The sequence below is a fragment of the Carassius carassius genome, chromosome 46 (genome assembly GCF_963082965.1).
Source record: "Carassius carassius chromosome 46, fCarCar2.1, whole genome shotgun sequence".
Classification (NCBI taxonomy): domain Eukaryota; kingdom Metazoa; phylum Chordata; class Actinopteri; order Cypriniformes; family Cyprinidae; genus Carassius; species Carassius carassius.
In genome coordinates, this window is record NC_081800.1 from 19,824,558 (window position 1) to 19,847,632 (window position 23,075).

The 23,075-nt window shown below is 37.8% G+C and overlaps 1 protein-coding gene and 1 long non-coding RNA gene across 2 annotated transcripts; both read right to left on the reverse strand.

The window, feature by feature from the left end:
• Window positions 1–407: 407 nt before the first annotated feature.
• Window positions 408–5,995, reverse strand: nr4a1 (nuclear receptor subfamily 4, group A, member 1). Its single transcript, XM_059540400.1, has 7 exons — window positions 5,839–5,995; window positions 3,209–3,981; window positions 2,954–3,083; window positions 2,628–2,791; window positions 2,287–2,489; window positions 2,023–2,201; window positions 408–1,928 (listed from the first exon to the last, which is right to left on the reverse strand). The coding sequence occupies exons 2-7, from the start codon at window positions 3,977–3,979 to the stop codon at window positions 1,672–1,674; spliced, it is 1,704 nt and encodes a 567-aa protein (XP_059396383.1). The 5' UTR covers window positions 3,980–3,981; window positions 5,839–5,995; the 3' UTR covers window positions 408–1,671.
• Window positions 5,996–17,603: 11,608 nt separating this feature from the next.
• On the reverse strand, window positions 17,604–21,685 carry LOC132129566 (uncharacterized). The gene is made up of 2 exons (XR_009428541.1): window positions 21,606–21,685; window positions 17,604–17,992 (listed from the first exon to the last, which is right to left on the reverse strand). It is a non-coding gene; the product is annotated as an uncharacterized LOC132129566 (long non-coding RNA).
• Window positions 21,686–23,075: the final 1,390 nt, after the last annotated feature.

Genomic DNA, 23,075 nt, shown 5'->3' on the forward strand with positions numbered 1-23,075 from the left:
AACCCCTCAGCTGTGCACAATTTCAAGATTATTTGCAATATATAGATTTCACATCTGGAAGAAGAGTAGGCATGTTTTTGTGTGTACGTTCATTTCTCTGAATCCCACATATGCACATTTAAAAAATAATCTAAGATCCAATTGATTTTTTTATGCAACATTTTATAAATGAGGCACATAGAATAAAAAGCTAAAAGTAGTAAACACTTGTTTTATGTTTCAAACAAAAAAGAAAAACATAAGTTTGGAACAGTGTAATGATGAACATACATGTATGATGACAGAAACCCTACAACCATGTTTTATAGAAGAAAAACCATGCAAATTTTGCTTTATACATTATATCGATAAACTATTTTTTTTCAAATGCTAATATGATGTAAAGAAATGTTTCATAGCACCAAATATGATTCCTGTTCAAAATTTATTTTATATAGAGAGCTGCGCAAAATCATGAAAGATAAGCAATATCTCTCACTGTAGGCCTATGTAAAAAACAAAATTCAGAATGCCCGATCTTGATTGTTTCATTATGAGAAACGTTACAGTATGTAGAAGCTCTAGTCATACTATACATCTGTAAAATACATACATAAAAAATATAATTACTCTAAGCTTTGACTGGTTCCCTAAAATAAGTCAGGTCTGTAATAATACTCAAAGTATTTGCATGTAAGAGCCTCTACGTGGTACATGTACAGTAGCTGCACTGGATCTCCTGTGACTTTTCAGTCTTTTATATAAACTACTGACTCTTAAAATACACTTATATGCTAGAAGATTCCAGACCAGGGGTCTCCAAACTTGGTCACGGAGGGCCGGTGTCCTGCAGAATTTAGCTCCAACCTTAATTATACACACATGAATCAGCTAATCACAGTCCAACTAGGCATACAGGTGTGTTGAGGAAAGTTATGCCTGACTAAACTCTTTAGGACACAGCTCTCCAGGAGTGAGTTTGGAGACCCCTGTTCTAGACTGTATTGTCACTGGATCTGAAACATTAGACAAGTGTACCACAGTCCTCCAATGCACTCACATCAGTCCTGTACTCAAACTTATCAGTGAATCTCGAAAAAATGTTTTTGAGCATTTTAAGGGAGACAATTCTGTGGCACTTGAGTGTATTTCAGGCTTTGTATGATATTTTATATGTCAAAATAAATGCTGTTTGTACTCTCTGTTTTGGTCCATGGCCTTTCCAACTTGAAGTTGGAAGATGTTTTACTGGATTCTGTCCATGTGGAATATGCCGTTTGAGCATAACTGTAATACTGATAGGACTTCTTTCATCCAGAAGTCACATGTATAGCAGTTGAGCTTCTTGTTTTGCACCATTGACTTGAAACGCTACTGAATGAAGCCACCAGTTCAGCTAAAATATTCTAAGATGTGAAACTCCATATCTGTTTAGAGTTACCGAAATGTTAATAATTGCATAATTGTCGTTATGGGTCTCTTAGTGAGTTCATTGTTGAAGACTTGATAAAGGTCTCCAAACGTAGGCATTAGTAGAATGTAATCGTTCTGTGATTCCATTCCAAGAAAGCAGAGGACAGTATAAGCGATAAAGTCCTGTGACCAGTCAAACTCTCAAGAGTTCCCCAAACCTCTCATATCCATCTCTTTCATGTGTTTAAGTCACTCCAGTTGTCCATTTATAAAACCTCTTCAGAATGGCAAAGTGTCCATGAAGATTTTATCCACAATGGGTGGAGGTGGGACCAAGTCTTCCAGTTTAAGATAGAAGATTCGCTGGAGGCCCTGGGTGCACAGTGTCCTCAGCTCCGGAAGTTTGCTCAGGAGTCGGGACAGGTAGTTGGGCCGGGTGGCCTCGGGGGGAATTGTGGAGACGTGATCTCTGAGACATGTGATCAGGCGGTTTTGGAGGTCTTCGATCCGTTTGGGTTCTTTCAAGCCATGTCGATCTGTTGGTCACAAGTGAGGGTTAAAGATTTGTTTGGGATAAAACATCAAATTTATGTAGTCTAGAAATTAGAAGAATAAATAAAAGTCATTTACCTGTGATTATGACCAGGGTGGCAAGACAAGAGAAAGACGATACATCCAAGTTCAAGCGGTGTAAACTCTGAGAAAACTCCATAATGGAGTCAATCCAGTCACCAAAGCTTCGTACGCACTGTGTCCGGTGCAGAACCACACCATTGCAGAAAATTAGTTTGTCTGTCTCAGGGTTTGACCTAAAGGTAAAGAGATATATAAATGCTTAGCCACCTCACAGTACTTTTATAATAATAACTGAGTGTCTCATGAACTGGCATGTACCTGTATGCTAGCCGAAGTATGAAGAGCTCAACAAATGCTGACTCAAGAAGAAGCTCTTGGTCCTCCTTACAGAAGGCACTGAATCCAGGGATGCTTCCAGCCCACTTCCTGATTACATCCATTGACCCTGTTAGCAGGTCATAAAACTGCTGTATGTCATTGGCATCCTCCTTCTCAGACAATCCGGATACTGATTCCTGATACTAAACAATGACCAAAAATATGATATTAATTAACAAAGTGCAGAGAACAATGACAATACTATTAAAACCGTACTATAATATACATGTGTAGCTTAAAATTTTGCTGTCAGGTTGTTTTGAAGTATGTTTTGTCCTCACCTTTGAATAGTCTAGATTTCCACTGGCAGGGTTTGAGTCGATATGGGCAGTGACGAGAGAGGTGATGATGTTTACAGGTGAAGAGACGGACAGTGTATCCTGAACAACTTTTGGTTTGGACGGCAGACGACCTCTTCTGCCTTTCAGGCTGTCTGTTCTCACAACTATACAGAGGGACAATGTTTTAATATGTGCACTTATTAAAATTGCTTTGAGGGTATGTGGGTATTAAATTTTTTTATATTATTTGAACTAATTGATATTATGTCATTTTAAATATATATATATATATATATATATATATATATAATATTTTGAATTCTCACCTTCTTTAACCATTCCCACAGCTAGGCACTTTTGGAAGCGGCAGAACTGGCACCTGTTTCTCCGCCTTTTGTCCACTGGGCAGTCTTTGTTGGCGAGGCAAACATACTTGGCGTTTTTCTGTACTGTGCGCTACAAGATTCAAAAAGGAAACCTAGTCAGTCAAATGAGCCTAATGCACAAATCTAAAATGCCGAGGTGAGTTGACAGGACATTTCTTGCTGCTAAATTATTACTTTAACTGCTAACTCTCTCACCTTGAAAAAGCCTTTGCATCCTTCACAGGTGCGCACCCCGTAATGCTGACAGGAAGCGTTGTCTCCACACACTGCACAACGTCCTTCGTTTCCTGTGGGGCTCCTTGTTTTAGGAGACAGGTGTCCATCCATTAGTCCTGAGCCATCCCGACTGCCCTGGTCCAGGCTGAGTGGACTGAAGGGAAGTGGAGAACCATGTTGCTGGGACTGAGAAAAGGGATCCTGATCTGGGATTTGTGGATGCAACTGTCCCAAAGGAGAAAGCTCGTCATGTCCAAACGTGAAGAAAGATGAAGCCTGGTTCAGAGGCTTCTCTGAACCCCAGCAGCCCTCATCAGGGGAGCAGGGACTAAAGGTGCTGTCCCAGGCAGACATGGGCTGGAATCCTGGTGTAGAGGGCGATGGTGCAGAAGCTGGACTTCCAAAGCAGTTTGACCCACCTGAAGAGGACAGCGTCTCGTCTAGGTAACTCAAAGCGAATGTGCCTGGGTAACAGCCGTACAGCTGGAGGTCGAACAAGTCCTGCCCAGAGGTGCCGCCCGTACAGGTAGAAGCAGCTCCCGTGGCGATCTGGCATGAGTAGGTATCAAACTCCCCAATGTAGCCTCCGACCAGAGAGGTGATGCTGGGTAGGGAGGGTGTGGAGAGCTGGTCCCGCTGGTCACTCACATCCATGGCCAACCTGGAGGTGAAGTCAGGATTCATAAACTCTGAGCTGAAGAGGGAGCTCTCATAGGTCTGGACTCCATGTTGACTTTGAACACAGGTCATTTCTGTAGAACAGAATCACAACATCTACTTTTCAATACAGTAGATATTGCAGCTAAACATTAAACGTTTTAAGAGCTGAATAACGCATCCTAACCTAAACCTAGATTAACCCTCTCAAGGCAGGCGTTGCTGATTTGCAACAGTTAAAACCTAAAAACCTTATTACTCCAGATACATAAAATATGTATCTGGAGTACTAAAAACTTTACTAAAGGTTACTAAAGTTACTAAGTTACTAAAACTTAATTTGAGCCTGAGAGGGTTAATTTACTCGCCGACCAAAGAGTCTGTATAGATCTCATAAGTTCCTTTTAGATTTCTGAGAAAACTTAGAGAGCCGTCTGGCTGGAAAGGGCAGCCATGCTTATTGTGTTACCACATTAAGAACGTTAGACGAACATGACACGTGGGTTGCCTCACTGAGAGGGTGTGTATGATTGTGAGTGTGAGTGGGCGGTGTATGTATATGGAACTTTTTTAGATAGACTAAAATTTCCCCAGCGAACACAGACATAGTGTTCCATAAGGTAAGTGATAACATAAATGAAGAAAAAATCTAATAAAATCATACTACATTTCTAACATCCTTCCACATGGATTCAATATTTGGAAAACATGCCCCTATTAACTTGTTTTAAAAAAGTAATTCGGCAGAAATTAATTTAATGCACTTGGATAATGCAAAAGACAGTTCTGGCTCAGCAGTTGACAGACATTTATGACCTTGCACCCAAAGCAAATTGAGAACATGATGATCATTTGACCCCTGAACATTTCATTGCCTCAATTATGTTGACAAACAATGCATTCACTATACCAGTCAGTGCATTAGCAATAGATATTTTCTTAAAGTCAAAAATGTCTAGGTGGTGCAGCTGTCTGACAATTGAACAAAAAGTAGTTATATTTAAAAAAAATTATATATATATATTGTTTAGCATTATATTTTATAATTATTTAAAAAGAATCAGTGAAGAAATTTTGTTTTAGAATATTATCCATATTGTGGAAAATCTGTCAGAGTGTCATAACCAGCATGGAGGAAGCCAGGTCATTTTGTTTACAAAATAATAATAATAAAAGTAAACAAATAAACAGACAGGACCCCCTTCAGAGTGTCAAGGTCATTACTGTTATTATTTTATACAAAAGGCACATCTTTTGTGTGTGTACACTAAAAAAGTTGTGTATTAATGGTCAATTATTTTACTACTTTGTACGTAAATGCATTTTAGAGTAAATCAAAATGTGTAGAAAATAAACCTTTTTCATATGGATAAGATAATAAGATTTCTAAAATCTTGTTTAAAAATTGCATTGCTCCTTTCTCGTTTTTAATAATGGTTTGTAGTTTACCTATACGAACCGTTTAATATATTTATGTATCATACAAATAGCCTGAGTACAGTGAGGTTTAAAAAGAGTGTACGCAGATAAGTTGTTGCGCGAGCACCTGTTGCAGCGAGACCGCGCGCGTGCAGAAGCGCACCACTAACACACACACCCACCCTAGCAGTCTTTTAATTCTTACGGGTTCACATTTCTTATCCTCTTATATTCACATCTTTTTACATTTTAAATTCCAAAAGCCGACTCATTCTGCGCTTTCAACTCAATCTGGATTCGAACTAGGCTATTTGATTCTGAATAACTCGCGCGCTATATAGTAGTCTAAAGAATACAAAACACGTAAAATTAGACCTCAACAGCAGAAATGTTTCAGTTTATGAACACGCACAGATACGTTGGATTACAGCAAACTCATTTGCTTTTCTTATATGGTTTAAAAGAAGCATACAAACAGAAAGAAAGGAGTATTAACTGACTTCCGAATTTTAAAAGCAAAAATATTTACGTACCTGAAAATGTGTTGTGGTGAGGGACTTATAAGTGTCCGTATTCCAAGTGATGGATAAACATGTATAAACGTCCCCGGCCACGACAAGACAGTTTTCTCACATTTCTGTGAGCGAGCTGATATATAGCGACTAGCCTACTTTATTGTGCCGTTACGTCAAAGGTGCATCCTCTCGAGGCGTTCCACTGGCAAATATGGCCATGCAGGGGCGGAGATCCTTGGCAAATCTTTCCGGCTGCCGACCAATCAGAGCGCTCGCAGTCAAAAGACATGACGCACACACGGGATTCCATTGACGCAAACAATCCGCACGTTTGTTGTTCTAATTATAGCAGCGTACTGCAACTGGTTGAATTTAGTTAAAAATAGTGAGGAGAAGACACAAATAACTAGCAGATGATTAAAGATTAGCATCAGAAAGTGCAAAATGAAACACACAGCTTTTTACGTTTTAAACATGATTCATTAAAAGGATTCAAACAAATAAAAAATATTTTTAGCAATACCATTTTATGTAGTTACCCTATATGTTAAAATAATATATATTTTTAGAAATATATTTTACACTTGTGAAAAAATGATTTTTTACATTTTCCCTTAAATTCTCAGTTGTTTTTGCTGTCGAATCAGACAGTTTCCTCTTAAAGAAAACCACAACGAGCCCACGAGGGGAGGGTAGGGCTACACCAGCACACCCTGAACGTGTCAAAACATGAAAGTGTTCGAAGAAAAAATGAAAACGGAAGTTAGCGCTGAGTAAGCTACTACAATATAGGGTGTGCGAGGGATTGACAGTGCCAGTAAATGCCACGTCTGTTGAGCCATGCGGTCATTCGCATGCTTAAACGTTTCCCGAATGAAAACAAACCAACTTCAAGTCACACATATTATTTTAGTGTGTCCTGGACTTTGCCCTAGGCTACTACTCTTGAACTTCCAGTTAGCATACTTCTCAGGACAGTATTTAAAAAAAAAAAAGTACTTTTTTGTGTAATAAGCATATATTACAATTGCACTCTCTTGATCACGAATAAAAAGCATGTAATGAAATATGCATGTACATATATAATATATCCACAGGCCTATTAGAATACAATGGAGTGTCTGGTGTTTATGGCCCTTTCTGCCTTATCTACAGACATGTTCATCTATAATAGTCTGACCTTATGCATGTCATACTGCTGTATCACTTTAACTTGCAGAAATAATTCAGTTGACGAAAGATATTTTAAGGAAAAAGCCTTAATGACATCCATCATCTGATATTTTGAGCACTAGTAACTCTTGACAAATGTAAAAACATCCTGTCTCTGCATGTTGTAGGTGTAAATGTTCATACTACTGAACAATTCTACTCTAGTTGGCTACCTTTTAGTTACAATAAATCAACAGCCAACCATCAACCAAGGTGAGATGCTTGTGCTTCTATTTTAAAGAGCATGTCCTGATCCAGATACAGTATGCTTGCTGAGTGGGCTACAAGGTGATGATAGAGGCAGTCCATATCAGTTGTTTCTCACATAGTACTTTCACACCTGAGAGAGAGAGTTTCCATGTCATAATAAATTTTCCTCTGCCACATGGCCGAGTATAACCTTTCAGTTATATGCAGTGAATGAGTGACCCAGTCTTGCGGGATAGGGTGATTCAAGTGCTAGTGGCCAAATAACATGATACTGCTGACACAGTATCCAGTTTAAAAATAAGGACATCAAAATTATTCAGATTAGGCCAACATGATAGCAGAACTGCATGCTAAGTTAACTGGCGTTAACACTTTGGAGATAGAATACAGATTGAAAATATTTTGCCTGTGCTTGACCTATATGATTATATTGGGTCAATACAGTCTGAAAGTGCAACTATTATCTGTTTGCATTCCAATTTAAGTTTTTCACATGTAGACAAAGAAAAAAAAAACATCTTTGGAATTAGTCTATTCTCAGTTACGTATGCATGATTTATGGAGCTATTCTAATGTCTATTTTATTCTTCTTTAAGATTGAATCTCTTGACCAAGTCACATTTCAGTCCCAAATAAATAAATAGCCTAAAAAATGAAGCCATTTGAATTATATTATTTTTATTTTAAATCAAAAAAGACAATGCAACAATCAGCAACAGTCAATGCAACAGTCATGTTTTTTTTTTGCAATGCAATAAGTACATCATATAAAAAAAAGAAAAAAAGACAACATTGTGAATAAAATCACGCTTCATCGTGCTGAAGTCTTTTATTGGTGTTTCCTGACATTCTCTGTGTTTTTGCCCATTTCCATCTCGCAGTCTGTATACACAGAATTGGCTTTACCTCTTCTTTCCGAGTTGGCATGTTTTTCCTGTTCAAAGACTCTGCTCACGAGCCTGTTATTTCTCAAGGCAGCCGCGGAATCTCCTTCATTCTTCCACCAGTGATGCGCGGACAGGAGCGGGAGCCGCGCTATCGATCTCTCTAGACTCGCTCTTCCTCTTTAGACCGCGCGGTCGGAGAAAAGAAAGGATGTGTCTCGTCTCAGTCACAGACACCAAAAAGAGGAAGCTCCGTCAATGACGCCATGAAGTGCGTTGACTGACGTAGAAGGAATCCCTCCCCCGTGCGCTGTCATATGGGGAAGCCCAGCCGAATACAGCAGAAGAGCCTTTTGCTAAATGACGCGTCAGTTTTCCATTACGGCGTCTATTTACACCGTGCCATAAGCCGGATCACGAGCTTAATTACCTTTGGGTTAAACCTTTTAGGAACTGATGATAAGGTAAACGAGCATCGGGGACAGACATCTTACAGCTGCTGAGTTATTGTCATAATGGCTAGCTTGAGCTTGTCACGAGGGGCGGGATAGGAAAAAGACGACGAGGAAGTGGTCACAAGAGAAAAAAAACATTGTGCTGACACGCAGGAAGCGATCAAATCGGAACGGGTGTTACGAGAAATAAAGATTATTATTTTATTATTATTATTTCAAATGAGTTAGAAAATAACATTTCAGAACCCAGCAAGACTTGAAATAAGGGTAGTTTAGTCTTGAGTTTTAAAGGAGTACACTCATTTTACACATTAAGAAATAACACACACAAAAAAAATTACAATTATACAAACTCAGACAATGAACTACTGGTCATGTGATCTCAAACTGGCAGTCACTTGGACCTGTTTCATGTAAAATTAAACAGCTATTTCTAGGCCACTGAAAAAGTGGCAATGCAAGTGGACACCAACACCCACAATCACGGTGTACTTGTCTAACATTTAATTTCAAAACCACGGGATTGGTCCTACCTACCCACTTTCCCCTGATCTGGCAAGAGGTTCCATTAGATGTTGGAACTTAGCTGTGGGGATTTGCACGCATCGAGACAAGAACATCAGTGAAGTCAGGTGCTGATGCTGGGTCTGGGCCTGGCTTGCTATCTGTGCTCCAATTCATCCCAAAAGTGTCCAGTGGGGTTCAGGTTTGGCCTTTGTGGAAGCCAGTCAAACTCTTCTGCACGAATCTCTTCATACTTTATATATATAGAAACATACAGAACCATTCAAACGGTTGGGGTCAATAATGTTTATTTAAAGAAATCATTATTTTAAACGGCAAGGATTATAATGATCACAAGTGACAGTAAAGACATAAAGACAGTTTTTACTGTTGTAAAAAAATATTTCAAATAAATGCTGTCCTTTTGAACTTGAAAAATAAATGTATTATTGTTACCACAAAAATATGAAGCAGCACAACTGTTTTAACACTGATAGAAATGTAGCGGGGCTCCCTCGCCTACACGAGGAGCGATTACCGTGGCACTACCTCTAGCTTAAACATGACTACGCCACCCTGATTACCAGGGAAAACATTAACACTCTGTATCTAAGATTTTACACCAGGCACACAGGAACGAAACTTTCAGGAAAGGCTAGAGACGTGGATGCCAATAATCAGGAATATTTATTTAAGCACAATGATTTTTTAAAACAGGTATCAAAATTTGGGTTATCAACATTCACAATAAGAAAAGGAGAGACCACAAGATAAAAGGACACCGAGGCTTAATGGCAGACACACGACCTTAATAAGCACAAAGCTTCTATATCACTCTCAACCCGTGTACGAATATCAGCACACACACCGCAATAACATCAAGAAATCACCACGCAGCACTCGGTGACACGCCCTCCACCGCATAAGGGCCCACTAGTGGCCTGCCTTCAAGCCTCGGCTCCTGTAACGAGAGCAACACGTTACTACAGGTCTCAATATACCACAATCACACTCACACCAGCCATACACAATAACATTTAAGTTAGTAAACCAAAAAAATACTATAATGAAGATATGAAGGCTCAGGGCCAACGCTATTACCCTCGCTGGCCTTCTACCAACAGTTTAGAAACAAACACAAATGAAACGAAATTACCAAATACGATAGTATCAAACACCCAAAGTAAACCAATCAAACCCATCAGCACAAACAGTGAAAAAAATAAATATAAATAAAAAAGAAATACTGAAAACAAATAATGGTACAATAAACAAAAACCCGTAAAAGTGTCAGGTTGAAGATACCCAGCGATCACAATGACACACACTAGAGGACGAGCGAGCGTCACACGCCCACCCAACACATAAACTGTATACACGTGTGTGGAGAACAGTTTTGGGATCGCGGAACTCTTAATATCAACAAGCAGCAGCGTCAGATCGCGTTGCTCCCCAGACGTCACCCAACATTAATTCCTCCTTTAACTCATAAACCCGTCGCCCATCCACACCACGCCTACACAGGACACGGGAATGCAAGAGGGGCACGAAAAGCTCACGCCGTAAACTCAAAGCATCGTGAGACACGGGACTGCAAGAGAGACATGAGATGTGCTCTGGAGCCGCCAACAGCCGCAAACTATCCCGAAACTCGGGGCGGAAGAGCTACCGGAACAAGGGGCGGTCCCACGGCAATGACGCGACACTCAACTGGTAAGCACACGCAAGGAGTTGTTTTCATGCCATTTTTATATCGTCCCCTCCTGTTCGTGATTGGACTCACACTACCCCAAGCACATTTGGACTTAATTACGAGCCACAATACATCCCACTACAATAATTTGAAATATTTATTGAGAAGCAAATCAGCATATTAGAATGATTTCTGAAGAATCATCAGACTCTGAAGACTGGAGTAATGACTGCTAAAAACTCAATTTACGAGAATTAATTACATTTTTAATATATCAAAATGGAAAACAACTATTTTTAAATCATAATACAAATTACAATATGATTATTACTATTATTATTATTTTAATTACGCAGTCTTGATTTTTACTGGTGTCTGAGAGACATATTATGGGACATTATGTACTACCCTATGAAGACTGAAAGGGTGGAAATGTTGTGTGTTTATTATTAAAATAGAGTTTGAGGGCATTGTGCTGTCCTTTCATTATTATTATAAAATTTTTTTGATGGCCTTCTTTTGATCATGCACCAGCTATGAAGTGTTTTTGGATGTGCACATACAATTTTGTTATGCACTATGGAACATCATGCACTGGTCATTTTACCATATAGCACGTATACAGTACATACCAGATTGCTGGGTTCAGAGTCAGGCACCTGTTTTTCAATCAAAGTGATTTACGTACAGCTGTTCACTTTCAAGACAGAGTTAGCTCTCCCTGTTTGTACATCAGTAACTGCATCATGTGTCTCTCCACATTGCAGCATGCCCGGAGAGCCTTGAACGCAGCCTGGCTCTTGAATCAAATCAAGTGCGTATCATCCCCCTGATGTTTATTGTTTGTTTGTTGTCTTGATTGAACCACATAGCTTAGCATGCTGATTATATAATGATATGCAAATAAGATCCCTTGACTTTGGCTGGATCTTGTATTTGACCTTGAGGGGATATCGACCACGACCACAAGTCCCAAAAGGCTTAGCCGAAGCCAGACAGCTGCTATGTACTTCCAAGCTGAAGCTATCAAATGTAAATTAACTTGATCACTAGTTTCAATTTTATAATGAAAACATGTGTTGCTGTTAAAGGGACAGTTCAACCGAAAATTCAGACATAACCAGAATAACTGGACATGCTTCTCAATATAGAGTGCTGCGATGATGCATATTTTTGTAGGTCAATCTAGAAGTTAACATCACCCTTTGTTTCATCAACACAAACCCAACAGGATTTTTCCACTGGCTTTTGGTTTATTGCACAAAATAGGCTCTGTGACCAACAAATGTTTAAGATTCTTACACATTTTGTTCATCAGGATAATCTTCACACATGAATAATACTTTTATGAATTCTAAAAGTCTATATATAATCACCAGAAGTAAGAGGCTGGATGTAAGCTATAAATGAATTACATCACGGTTGCATGACTTCAAATGTCATCACCATTAAGCTTCTGACAACTATTTCGATCTTAATTTAAAAGCATTTTCCCTTAAAGTTTTAGTTAGAATAGTTTGCAAGAGCATGATAATAAACACAAGTAGTAGTAAATTGAATTTAGCTGTTAGATGAGATGATTTTTAATGTCCCTCACAACACTATGTTCCCTTTTAGCCACTTGTTTAGCCTTTTTGGAAGTGAAGGCTGTTAAAAATAATGGAGGGTACTTTTGATGCATTTTAACCACAGACCTTCTTTCAGGCATTTAACTAAATACCCGCTGACTTCAGGGTGATGGCAACACGAGTGCTAAAATGCTAACTCATTTCTGGCATTTGGCCTACAAAAATATGATAACCCTGCATTAATTGTCTCTCTTAACTTCTAAATACAATATTCAGGATATTCTTCAAAAAAGCACTCTGTACTGGACCAGCATTGTGCTGGAATCCCAGAGCCTCTAGTGCAGTGCTTCCTAGAGTTCAGGCATTCCTCATGCAGGCTTAAGTCACCATTTACCTTATCCAGTTCCACCCCTGGCGCACCAGTAAATAGATAGCAGGCCATATTTAAATATACACTACATACAGCAGTGAGTTAGTGGACCACAAGATACTGAGTCTCAGCTGTGTAGTCTGCTGTGAATCCTACCGTAAATTCCTGTTTTGGCTGAAGACACTTTCATTGCCCATGAGGTACAATGATGACATAAGAAATGCAGAGATGTTTGGGTAGGGGGAAGGTGGCAGAATAGACAGTTTCTTTAAAACATCCCAAAGCTTTATGTGGGATAGCCCACATTAAGAAGAAAAGTAATGTTTTATGAAAGTCAAGACATTTTATAAAAGTCATAATGAAATATCCAGGTTTGTATTTAGAAATATCAGTTTCCCAGAACCTCTTGTATCTATTGAAGAAGGTTTTTTTTTCACTTTTAAAGCATTACTTTATAATTTCACATTTAGCTGCTTTTATAGGACTTATAATAAAGCCATTATAGATCTCATACGCCCTCTGCTGGTGACAAATGCAATAAGTTTACTAAAAGACATTGTTTGGATCTTTGTTGCAGATTGTTGTGCTGCTGTGATATTTGGTCTGTCATCAAGTAAAGCACAGCTCATACATGCACAAACTCAGAACTCACTCACACAGCTCTCAAATGAGATGGTCTTTCCAAAGCCTTTGACACTTGATTCGTGTGGACATTTAGCACATGGTTTAGCAGCGTTGGTGTGAATTCATGTCCCCTGACATGCCCTTGACAAAACCCTAGCACCTACAAAAACCTACTGGCAGAAACCAAACTACACCCGGAAATAGAAAAATTAATTTTACGGCCATCTGTGGTGCCTGACAAAACTTAATAGGCTTCAATATTAAATAAAACAGTATATGAATTAGTAGCTACACACAACCATTTTAAATTCGAGGAAAATACATTTATTTATTAGGAAAGAAACTAACTTTCATTCAGCAAATAATTTATTTATTAAGACACATTGACGTTCGATTCATCAGAGCATCCTAACAAAACAAAAAATGTATAAATTTTATATATATATATATATATATATATATATATATATATATATATATCTGTGTGTATGTGTATGTGTGTATATGTGTATGTGTATATATATGTATGTGTATGAGTATATATATATATATACGTGTGTGTATATGTATATATATATATATATATATATATATATATATATATACATACACACACACATACAAATATATACACATACACATACACATATATACACATACACATACACATATATACACATACACATATATATATATATATATATATATATATATATATATATATATATATATATATATATATATATATATAAATAATAAGGAATGCAGCAAATCAGCATATAAGAATGATTTCTGAAGGATCATGTGAAGACTGGAGTAATGGATGCTAAAAATTTAGCTTTGCATCACAGGAACAAATTACATTTTAAAATATATTCAAATTGAAAGACAGTTATTTTAAATTGAAATAGTAATTAATAATATTACTGTTACAGTATTCTTAATCAAGTAAATGGAGCCCTGTTAAACATAAAAATATTAATGTACTTTCTCAATATTACACCTATGTTAATTAATTATCTATTTATATGTTGCTGACCACTTCAGATCACTATGTATACTTTGGTGGGATAGTGCTAACGTTCAAGAGCTTGGCTCTTAGTTAGGTAGTTGTGCAAGTGGCTAAATTTCCCATAAACACCAGTTTATTTCGCTGTGTTGAATTTCTGCTTGGGACAGCACAGGGTCAGGTGTCTCGACTGTGTGAAGCTGTGGGAGATGAACCAGTCCTCAAGTTACTTGACTACTGGTGCTAATACTCCCCTAGCAGCACTTCAGCATGAGTCTGAGTGAAAGATAGGAGCTGGAAACTGTATAACATTATAAATAGAACTTTATTCAGCATATGTCACATGATTTCACAGTGTGAATGCACACACAATCAGCAAATATATAGAGAAGCATTTTAGTTATGAGGAACTTTCCATATCCATTGCCATATGTTTTGAATAATTTTATGCCTGGCATTTCTGAAATTACATCTCAAAGACTTCACTTTTCTTCCTGCCTGTTTACATTTATATTATTTAGTAAGGAATCATCCTTTAAAGGTAAAGTTGATGAACATTTTCTATCAATTACTAATGATAATTTCACTGTAAACTTGTATGAATTTCTTTTTCTGTACAAAATTAAAAGTTCTGATTGTCCCTGGCTCTTCCATACAATATTACTATTAAAAAAAATAATGACAGTATTAGAGCTGTCGGCGTCTTTGAAGTTACGGTTGAATTGATCCACTAGAGGGCAGTCTCTGATCATGTGTATGAAATTCACTCCACAATTCTCTTCATTCAAGTTAAAATTGGTCTCCGATTCTGTTTTATCATATCAATGACTTTATATCTCTTTATATCTTTATTTTTTCAACGTTCCTTACAGACCAGTCTTTAATCCAACATGCTTTACGTTACTCACTGTCACTATGATTTCTCCTATAAAGAACATAGATCAACTGTTTCCCTTTATTGAAATGTGGAAATTTGCAAAGCCTCTCGAAAAAACTGCTCATTGTTGAAGAGAAGGCCTGTGTGCAATTTCCTAAATATGTCACCACTTTAAAAGAGATCTTTAAGTTTAACATTACAAGGCCTCTTCTGTGTTATTTCAATCCAAGGCTTCTTGATTCCCACTGTGCCTGTTTTCCGTCTCTCACACAAACAGCATTGTCCCTGTGTGCCTATAGCCTCAGAAAGACCTTGTTTGATTGTGCCCACACTCACATTCTCTGGGGTGGTAAACTTCCCACTCTCTCAAACATACATCAAGAGAAAAAAATAAATCACAATCTGTTTCATGACGACATTTGACACTGGTGAATCCTGTACCTTTTTCAGTTTCTTTGTGCTTTTTATTATTAGTGGTACTTGCTATCAAAATTTCTAACATCAATGCACTCTTACTTTACAAAGTGATCAGCCTTATGATGCCTAAATTAAAAAAGCTTGCATGAAAGAAAGGGCATGAGTCATTTATGGGCCAGGATATCATTCTGACTCTTTCAAAGCCTTTTTTGATGCAAACACCGATGCACTAAAAATGACTCATGACACCTTAAGTGCATAGCAATGATCTGAGGACCAACCACAACACTCTAGCAATGTGGAGAATACTTATATCATTCACATTTTCTTTCAGTTATCGTTAAATGCTACATGAAGTACTACGTCACACTCAGTTTAACCCTGTAAAGCCTGAAATATGAAATAAATGGAATGTTTAAAAACTAAATTGTACAGCAGGATTTACAAAGCTTTAATTACATTGACAATTCATAGGCCTTAGATATTTGTGTATCAAATTTGATACAATAGGATTTATAACTTTTAATGTAGGACACTTGGTGTCACTATGGACATCCAAATGAGGGAAGGCAGTAAAGGGTGGGGGTGCAGGTTGTTTGCATTCCCAGAGCTGAACAGGAAAACAGTCAGGAAGAAGCGCAGAGGCTCAATCTAAGGGCTCAGCCAGGAAAAGGAGAAGTTGCTTCAGCCAAAACTTCCACCACAGCTCTGATTCCACTCCAAAGCCAGAAACAACACCATCTATGACTCCTTCATGTTGATTCAAGCAGTGTTTAATTCCTCTTTGTTTGTTTTTTTCTTGCATCATCCAACAATCTCATGTTGCTGCTCCAAGGTACAGCTCATAGTAATACTGTCTCAGAGTTTCCTTGATTCACTCAGGGTTGTTGTCGCCAAGTGGATTTTAATAGTGGAAGAAGAAATGAGGATTGGGGAACTTATTTAACCTCTGTTTCACGAGAGACTTTTTATTTGCATGTATAATCAAAGTCGCACTGAATGACAAAATCTTTTAGCCTTATATGCACTCAGAAACACTCCCCCAGGCATCAAGACATCAGATGTCTGCTCATTCTGATGTAACTAACCAATGCGGAGGTGACAAACCACCTCATGTCTAAATCAGACAGGCTGCAGAGATCATGTAGATCTTCATGCAAACGGAAAAACATGTGGCAGCCAATAAGAAACCACAGAACTTCTTTCTCGCCCCAGAGAACCCAACGCCTACATGGTTCCAGTGCGACGGCTGCTGCTTGTCGTCATTATTTATTTTTAAATTCACCATCAACACTTTCATGTTTTTCATATTTCACATTTTGACCAATAACATTATGTCACTTATACATCACCAATGGCAGGAACGGGGATTTTCAGAGAGGTTTCACTTCTCTTTCAATTACAAAGGAACGTTTTTGATGTTGTCTAATATCTAATCTCTGATATTAGTAAACATCTTTTACCTTATATGACCCTATGCTCTTGCTATTTATAAATATCCAGTCAAATTTAAAATAACTTGTTTTCTTTTTTTAAAATACTTTAAAATGTAATTTCTTCCGGTGCTGGTAAAGCTGAATTTTCAGAAACATTACTCCAGTCTTCAGTGTCACATGATCCTTCAGAAATCATTCTAATATGCTGATTTGGTGCTTATTATTATAAATGCTGAATACAGTTTATATTGTAGAAACTGTTTCTCAGGACTCTTTGATGAATAAAAGGCAGTTCAAATAAAAGCCAGTTCAAAAACATTTAAATCAGGAATCATTTGTAATATTATAAAAATCTTTACTGACACATTTGAATGTGTCCATTTTTAGCACAGAGCTCCACAATCTTGCCTCTCTGTCATTTCTATCACTGTTAAATGTTTGTTGATTAGTCCAAAGAAGTTTTTATACTAGTCTTCTGTAGTCCACTACACTGAAACTCTCGAAATAACAGAAGACCAAAAAGCTTTGGTCCATTCTTCTATGTAATTATCCTTGACATGAACATTCAAAATGCAGTCCACAAACATTTGAAGTATTTTGAATAACAATTTTTGATTCGTCTAATGTTTCTGATTGGCTGATTGAAGCATCTGATCATTAAGATTGGCTGACAGTGATCAGTCAGAAAGAGAGCAGTGTGATTAGAGGCAGCTGGGCAGGATGACCTACTTCATCTGGAATGTACACTGGGAAACATGCGGGAACAACGTACAGTATCTCCAAGTTCCATGCGCTCTTCCTCTTGGCCTTGGAATGGGAGGATGGCTTGGCCTCTTGGAAAACCCTGATGAATCAACATCCTGACCTCATAAACACGCTTACCAGTATTTCAGAATGGACCTGCTGAGCTAAACTGTTCAAACACACACACACACACACACACACACACACACACACACACACACACACACACACACACACACACACACACACACACACACACACACACACACACAACAATAACATTCAGTTAGTGAGACCTGGATGGACAACATGTTCCTCTTGTACAAATATGTTCCTTTTTGGACAATGTTCGTAGTAACAACAAAGCATAAAAAAGAAAATCTCTCAGTGTACAGTTCTAAAAATCCATTCACAGCAAGGCCATATTATTTCATACTATCCTTTCTAAAGTGTTACAGTGTGCCTTGGTTTTAGCAAAGACATTTCCCTGTAGTAGAGACACGAGCATTCACCATACACAAACAGATGTGCACATGTACAGTGTCTTCCCTCTGATCTCAATGGGGTGATATGTATCTTTGATCTCTCTGAGAGGCACCAAAATAAACCCTGCTCATGTCTAAATGTCTACTAACGTAAAAACTTTTTAAACAAAATAAAATTTTTTGCAAGCAATTTTTGGTATATAAATGTATAATAGAGTCATAAATAATGAAAATACCACGTTTTTTTACATTCACCAATAAAACACCATTTATGAAAAAAAAGTGCTCAAGCGGTCTCATGTTGCTATATGATTACTTTTTTTTTTACTACGCATTTTTAACTCGCGATTCAAATTTTCATGGTTACTGAAATCATCTTGGTCCTTTTTCCGGACCAGGACAGTCACTAGTAAAGGACTTTGGCTGTTTTGCAGACTTAGAAAATAGCATACTACTCGTACAGTTTCTGTCAAAAATAGTATTTTAGTAATATAGTATGATACATTACCAGAAAGAGTAATATGCTTGTCCCATTCCACATTGGTGCCATCAGCCTTGTCAAAATGACCCCAAAAACTTCTGTTTACACTCAAATAATTCTATCAACTAAATTTACAGCTCTTTTTAGTTTGCAAATTGACCTCAAGTTCGAAAAGAAAAACTTAAAATGAACTTGCTTATCAGTGCTAGTTATGGCAAATAGCCTCGCCAGCTTCCTGCAACAACCTGCTTTCCCTTCCTGCCATTTCTTTTGAGACCTTCTATATAAAAAAAATTTTTTTTAGGAATTGTAGCAAAATTCCCTTTTATAATCTATGATTCACATATTTTCCACATAATAAGCCAGATAATTATTATATAACTTCTGGTCAGATGGATTTCCTGTCTCAAAGTCGGTCATGGAAATAGACCTGAATTGCTCTGGCAATCAATATGATCTTTTAACCAGGTGCACACTGATTTACCAGAAGAGAGGAAAAACGGTTGTACTGGCAGGCAGATGGCCACTATCAGAGGTTCTGTCATCATAAAACTGCTGAAAATGAGGAACTAACTCTGTGGCTGAAAGACAGGATGGAGTGTAATTTAGATTGTGTTCTGTTTGAATGCCCCATGATGGCCTCCATATCCTGGTTTAAGATATTTCACCTGCACACACACACACACACACACACACACACACACACACACAATGCTAATAAGTGTATTGGGTCACAACCGCAGGGTTTAATATCAATTGAAGAGTTTCCCATTTAGTTAGATGGTTTAGTTAGACTTAACCTACTCCATTGAGTTCTGCAAAAAACGCAGCTGTCTATTCTACTCCAGTTCTTAATCTCTGCTATCAGCAGACACGTTATAGTCCGGCTGACCCTTTTCTTTTCACTATTCCATGAGGAAAGAAAGGCTGGAGAGGTGGAGGGAAGGTGTAACGTTCATTAACGCACCTGTTACAGTCTGAGTCACTGAAATGCATGAGTACTGTAGATGTGGGGAACTGAATAATAGTTTGCAAAGTATATGAGAACTATTATCAACCTTGAAATACATCACCCAAAATTTCAAAATCACCACATCATTATCCATTAGTCAACAAAAACACAGAGATGGTCTATTCTCCATTGGCATAAAAAAACAAAGCCACACAGAAGCTTTTTTTGGATGTGTGCACTTGATATGAGGCCATTATTTACTCACCTGCCATGGCAGGCAACATCATATTAAACCCTGTAAACAGAGGGAATATTGTCTCAACTAGGCAATAAGCTGGAAGTACTACCTCCACTGTGTGCGTGAATGGAAATAGTGAGTCGGAGTATCTAACTAAAGGACCAACGCAGGTTAACTCAACTAAACTAAAAAAAATTAAAATTCCCATGAGATTGCTTGTAATTATGGTGGTAGAAAAATAATCAAGTGATGTATTAACATGTCTGGTTTCATTCAGGGAACTTTTCAGGTGGAACAGAGATTTTTCAATCTCGAAACATGTAGTTTCCTGTGAATCCCCTTCAAATGGGAATAAAAGAAGACAAAAACTTTTTTTTTTCTCTGGAAAGAGTTGTACAGTCTTTTTTTTACCAGGCAGAATTGCATTGTGATGCATTTCCTGTGCAATCTCTGTACCACATCCTGTCTGCACATGTGACTTGAGTATCTCTCTCACACACATGCTCACACAAGATGCCATATACAATCCATTTAACTTCTTTAGCTAGGTGCACAAAAATACATTTATGGATTGCTACAATATTCTTTTGCATACACTGTCAGCAAAAAAGATTGTATGTTTGTCATGGTTTCTCTATTAATATTTAACATTATTCGTAAAACACTGACATATATGCACACACACACACACACTAAACACACACATATACTAAAATAGTTCATGCACAACGGCTTTTGTCCCCAGACGTTAAAACTGACATGCAAAACTTGAGACTTTGACGATATTCCAGTTTTCTGAGCTCTGACTGCATGACTGCATATTTAATTCCGTGTTTCCAAGCCCCACACAAAACAGTATGTGTCTTTGTTTTTCATTAGAGTTTGTTAAATAATAACTTAAATAAGAAGAGGCCAGAATGAATCAAGCTTCTTCAATGCATTATATTATTCTGGTGAAACTGACTTTGAATGTCACTGAAGTATTTTGAAATAGTTTGTTCTTTAAAATATAGACTTTACATAAATTAAGAATGTCTTGCTGATGACAGATGTATTTGGAAAAGGAACACAACTATTTCCCCTGATTTTTAAAGCACACAACTGCTATTAGAAATAAGAATGGTTCTGTTTGCCAACATCACTATGCATGCAGCCATGTTTTGCCATTACTATTTTGTAGTCTTAGCAACTTCTCATTTATGTGAGTTTGAAATGTAACAAGTTATTTTTTTCACTGTGCAACGGATCTGGGTGCTTCCGCTAGCCTTTTCACACCCATCTAATGAGTCAAGCTTAAGTAGGTATCAGCAAAACTGACCTTTGATCAGTGTGAGATGTTAGTTTACTGTCCGTTATGACAGGAAGTGAATGTGATGTGCGTGACTGGTTGAAATCTAAACTGGTTTTCTACTAAATGTTCTCCTTGTTGAGTAAAATTTGTGTTGTTTTTACTGTTGGTGCAGGCCTAAGCCAAAATGACGTTTGGTTCTGTTTACTGACTTCGTTTTCCATGTTAGCAACAATCTGCAAACACCGCTATGTGGTGTAAAATAGACTTTCTGAAGATAAGTGGCATCATTCATTAATGACTGCATATAAATTGTGTATTCATGTGCACATACTTACGTTCTTGTGCAAAATTTCCACAGTAATCCCAACAGGTGCATACGCACAAGCATTTGCTCCTACCCTTTGTTCAGTGTTGGTGAATTATAAATGAGGGGGCGTGTGACTGCATGTAGTAATTTGCATAGAACACACCCAAACATCTCCATATAAGGGCTTTCCGCACAACTTCACCGGTCTCTCTCTTGTGCTTGTTTTCGTCTAAGTTTATATTGCCTTAATTCTGAATTTGTATTAAATGTAAAATAATTTTAAATCTGAATCTGAGTTATGAAAAAGGGTCGCACATTAATTTGGACATATACATTGCGTACGGCTGGTAAATTCCTTTTTTGATTGTCAAATTGTCATGATCATAGACCGGTCATGATACTAGATTGTGGGTGGTTGGTTCCGCATAACTATGCGATTGCTAAAGTGTTGTAAATGGTTTTCGTCCTTTTTGAGTTTGTTAAGCGGTCCACACTCAAGTCTTTGAAATTGATATTCTGGCCAACGGATATGCCTCATGTTGCTTCTTTGATGCAAATACCCCATGTGAGTTGTGTAAAAAAATCTACTAAGCCAGTGTGTATTTGAAGTATCAGTCCATATCACAAATGGTATGGAACAAATTACATGGTTTTAACGGATAACACTTAGGATAGTGGATTAGATCAAACCACAGTAAACATCCACATGAGCAAAACTTCAAAAATTTCACAGGCTTTAAAAGGTCCATTAGTTATTGTCAGTAGGGTAGCAATGCATAAATCATAACTCACACAGAAGTCACTATCAAACCAAGCAGCTTTCTGTTAGTCTCCACATCTAATTAATGTGACCAACTTGAAAATGAATGAAATCTGTGTGGGGAACTTTTTAACACATAACGATAAATGTGCATATGAACACACTTAAGTGTCCCATCTCTACCAAGCTCTGCTGCTGTGCTAATTGCGCACAACCCAATGTCAGCCCATTGTTTTGCCCAACTATTAAAAGGCCCATTCATGGCTTTGCTTTGAGGCCCCTTGTCTGCTAACTAATTATGCATTCAGACTTTTTTTAAACAATCATCATGGCATAAAATGACTTCAGCCTTTCGAAATCTGCTTAAAAACCCAATTACGTCTTCAGCTGACAAGTTACACAAACCCGTCTCTGTAACAAAGACAAAACAATAGCTAATCAAGACACAGGGAACTATGCAGAACTGACACCAGCGACCATCCAAAGAGGTTCGGACGTAACGGGCACCGGCTGTGAATCCAGACAAAAAGGAAAACGATGTAAAGAGAGCAAAAAGAAAATAGAAGGGGGAGTATTTTGTGACCTGGAAGGTCAAGCGGTACACTGGGGTGATGATGCGGTTTGTGTCTTGTCAAAGCACCCTGGGGGATTGTGTTTGTGTGCGCTGGCAGAGGGCAAGGGTTCAGCTCTGACCTAAAGGAAGAGAATTGAGGCTTCTGGCCAGGAATCCTGGGGTTT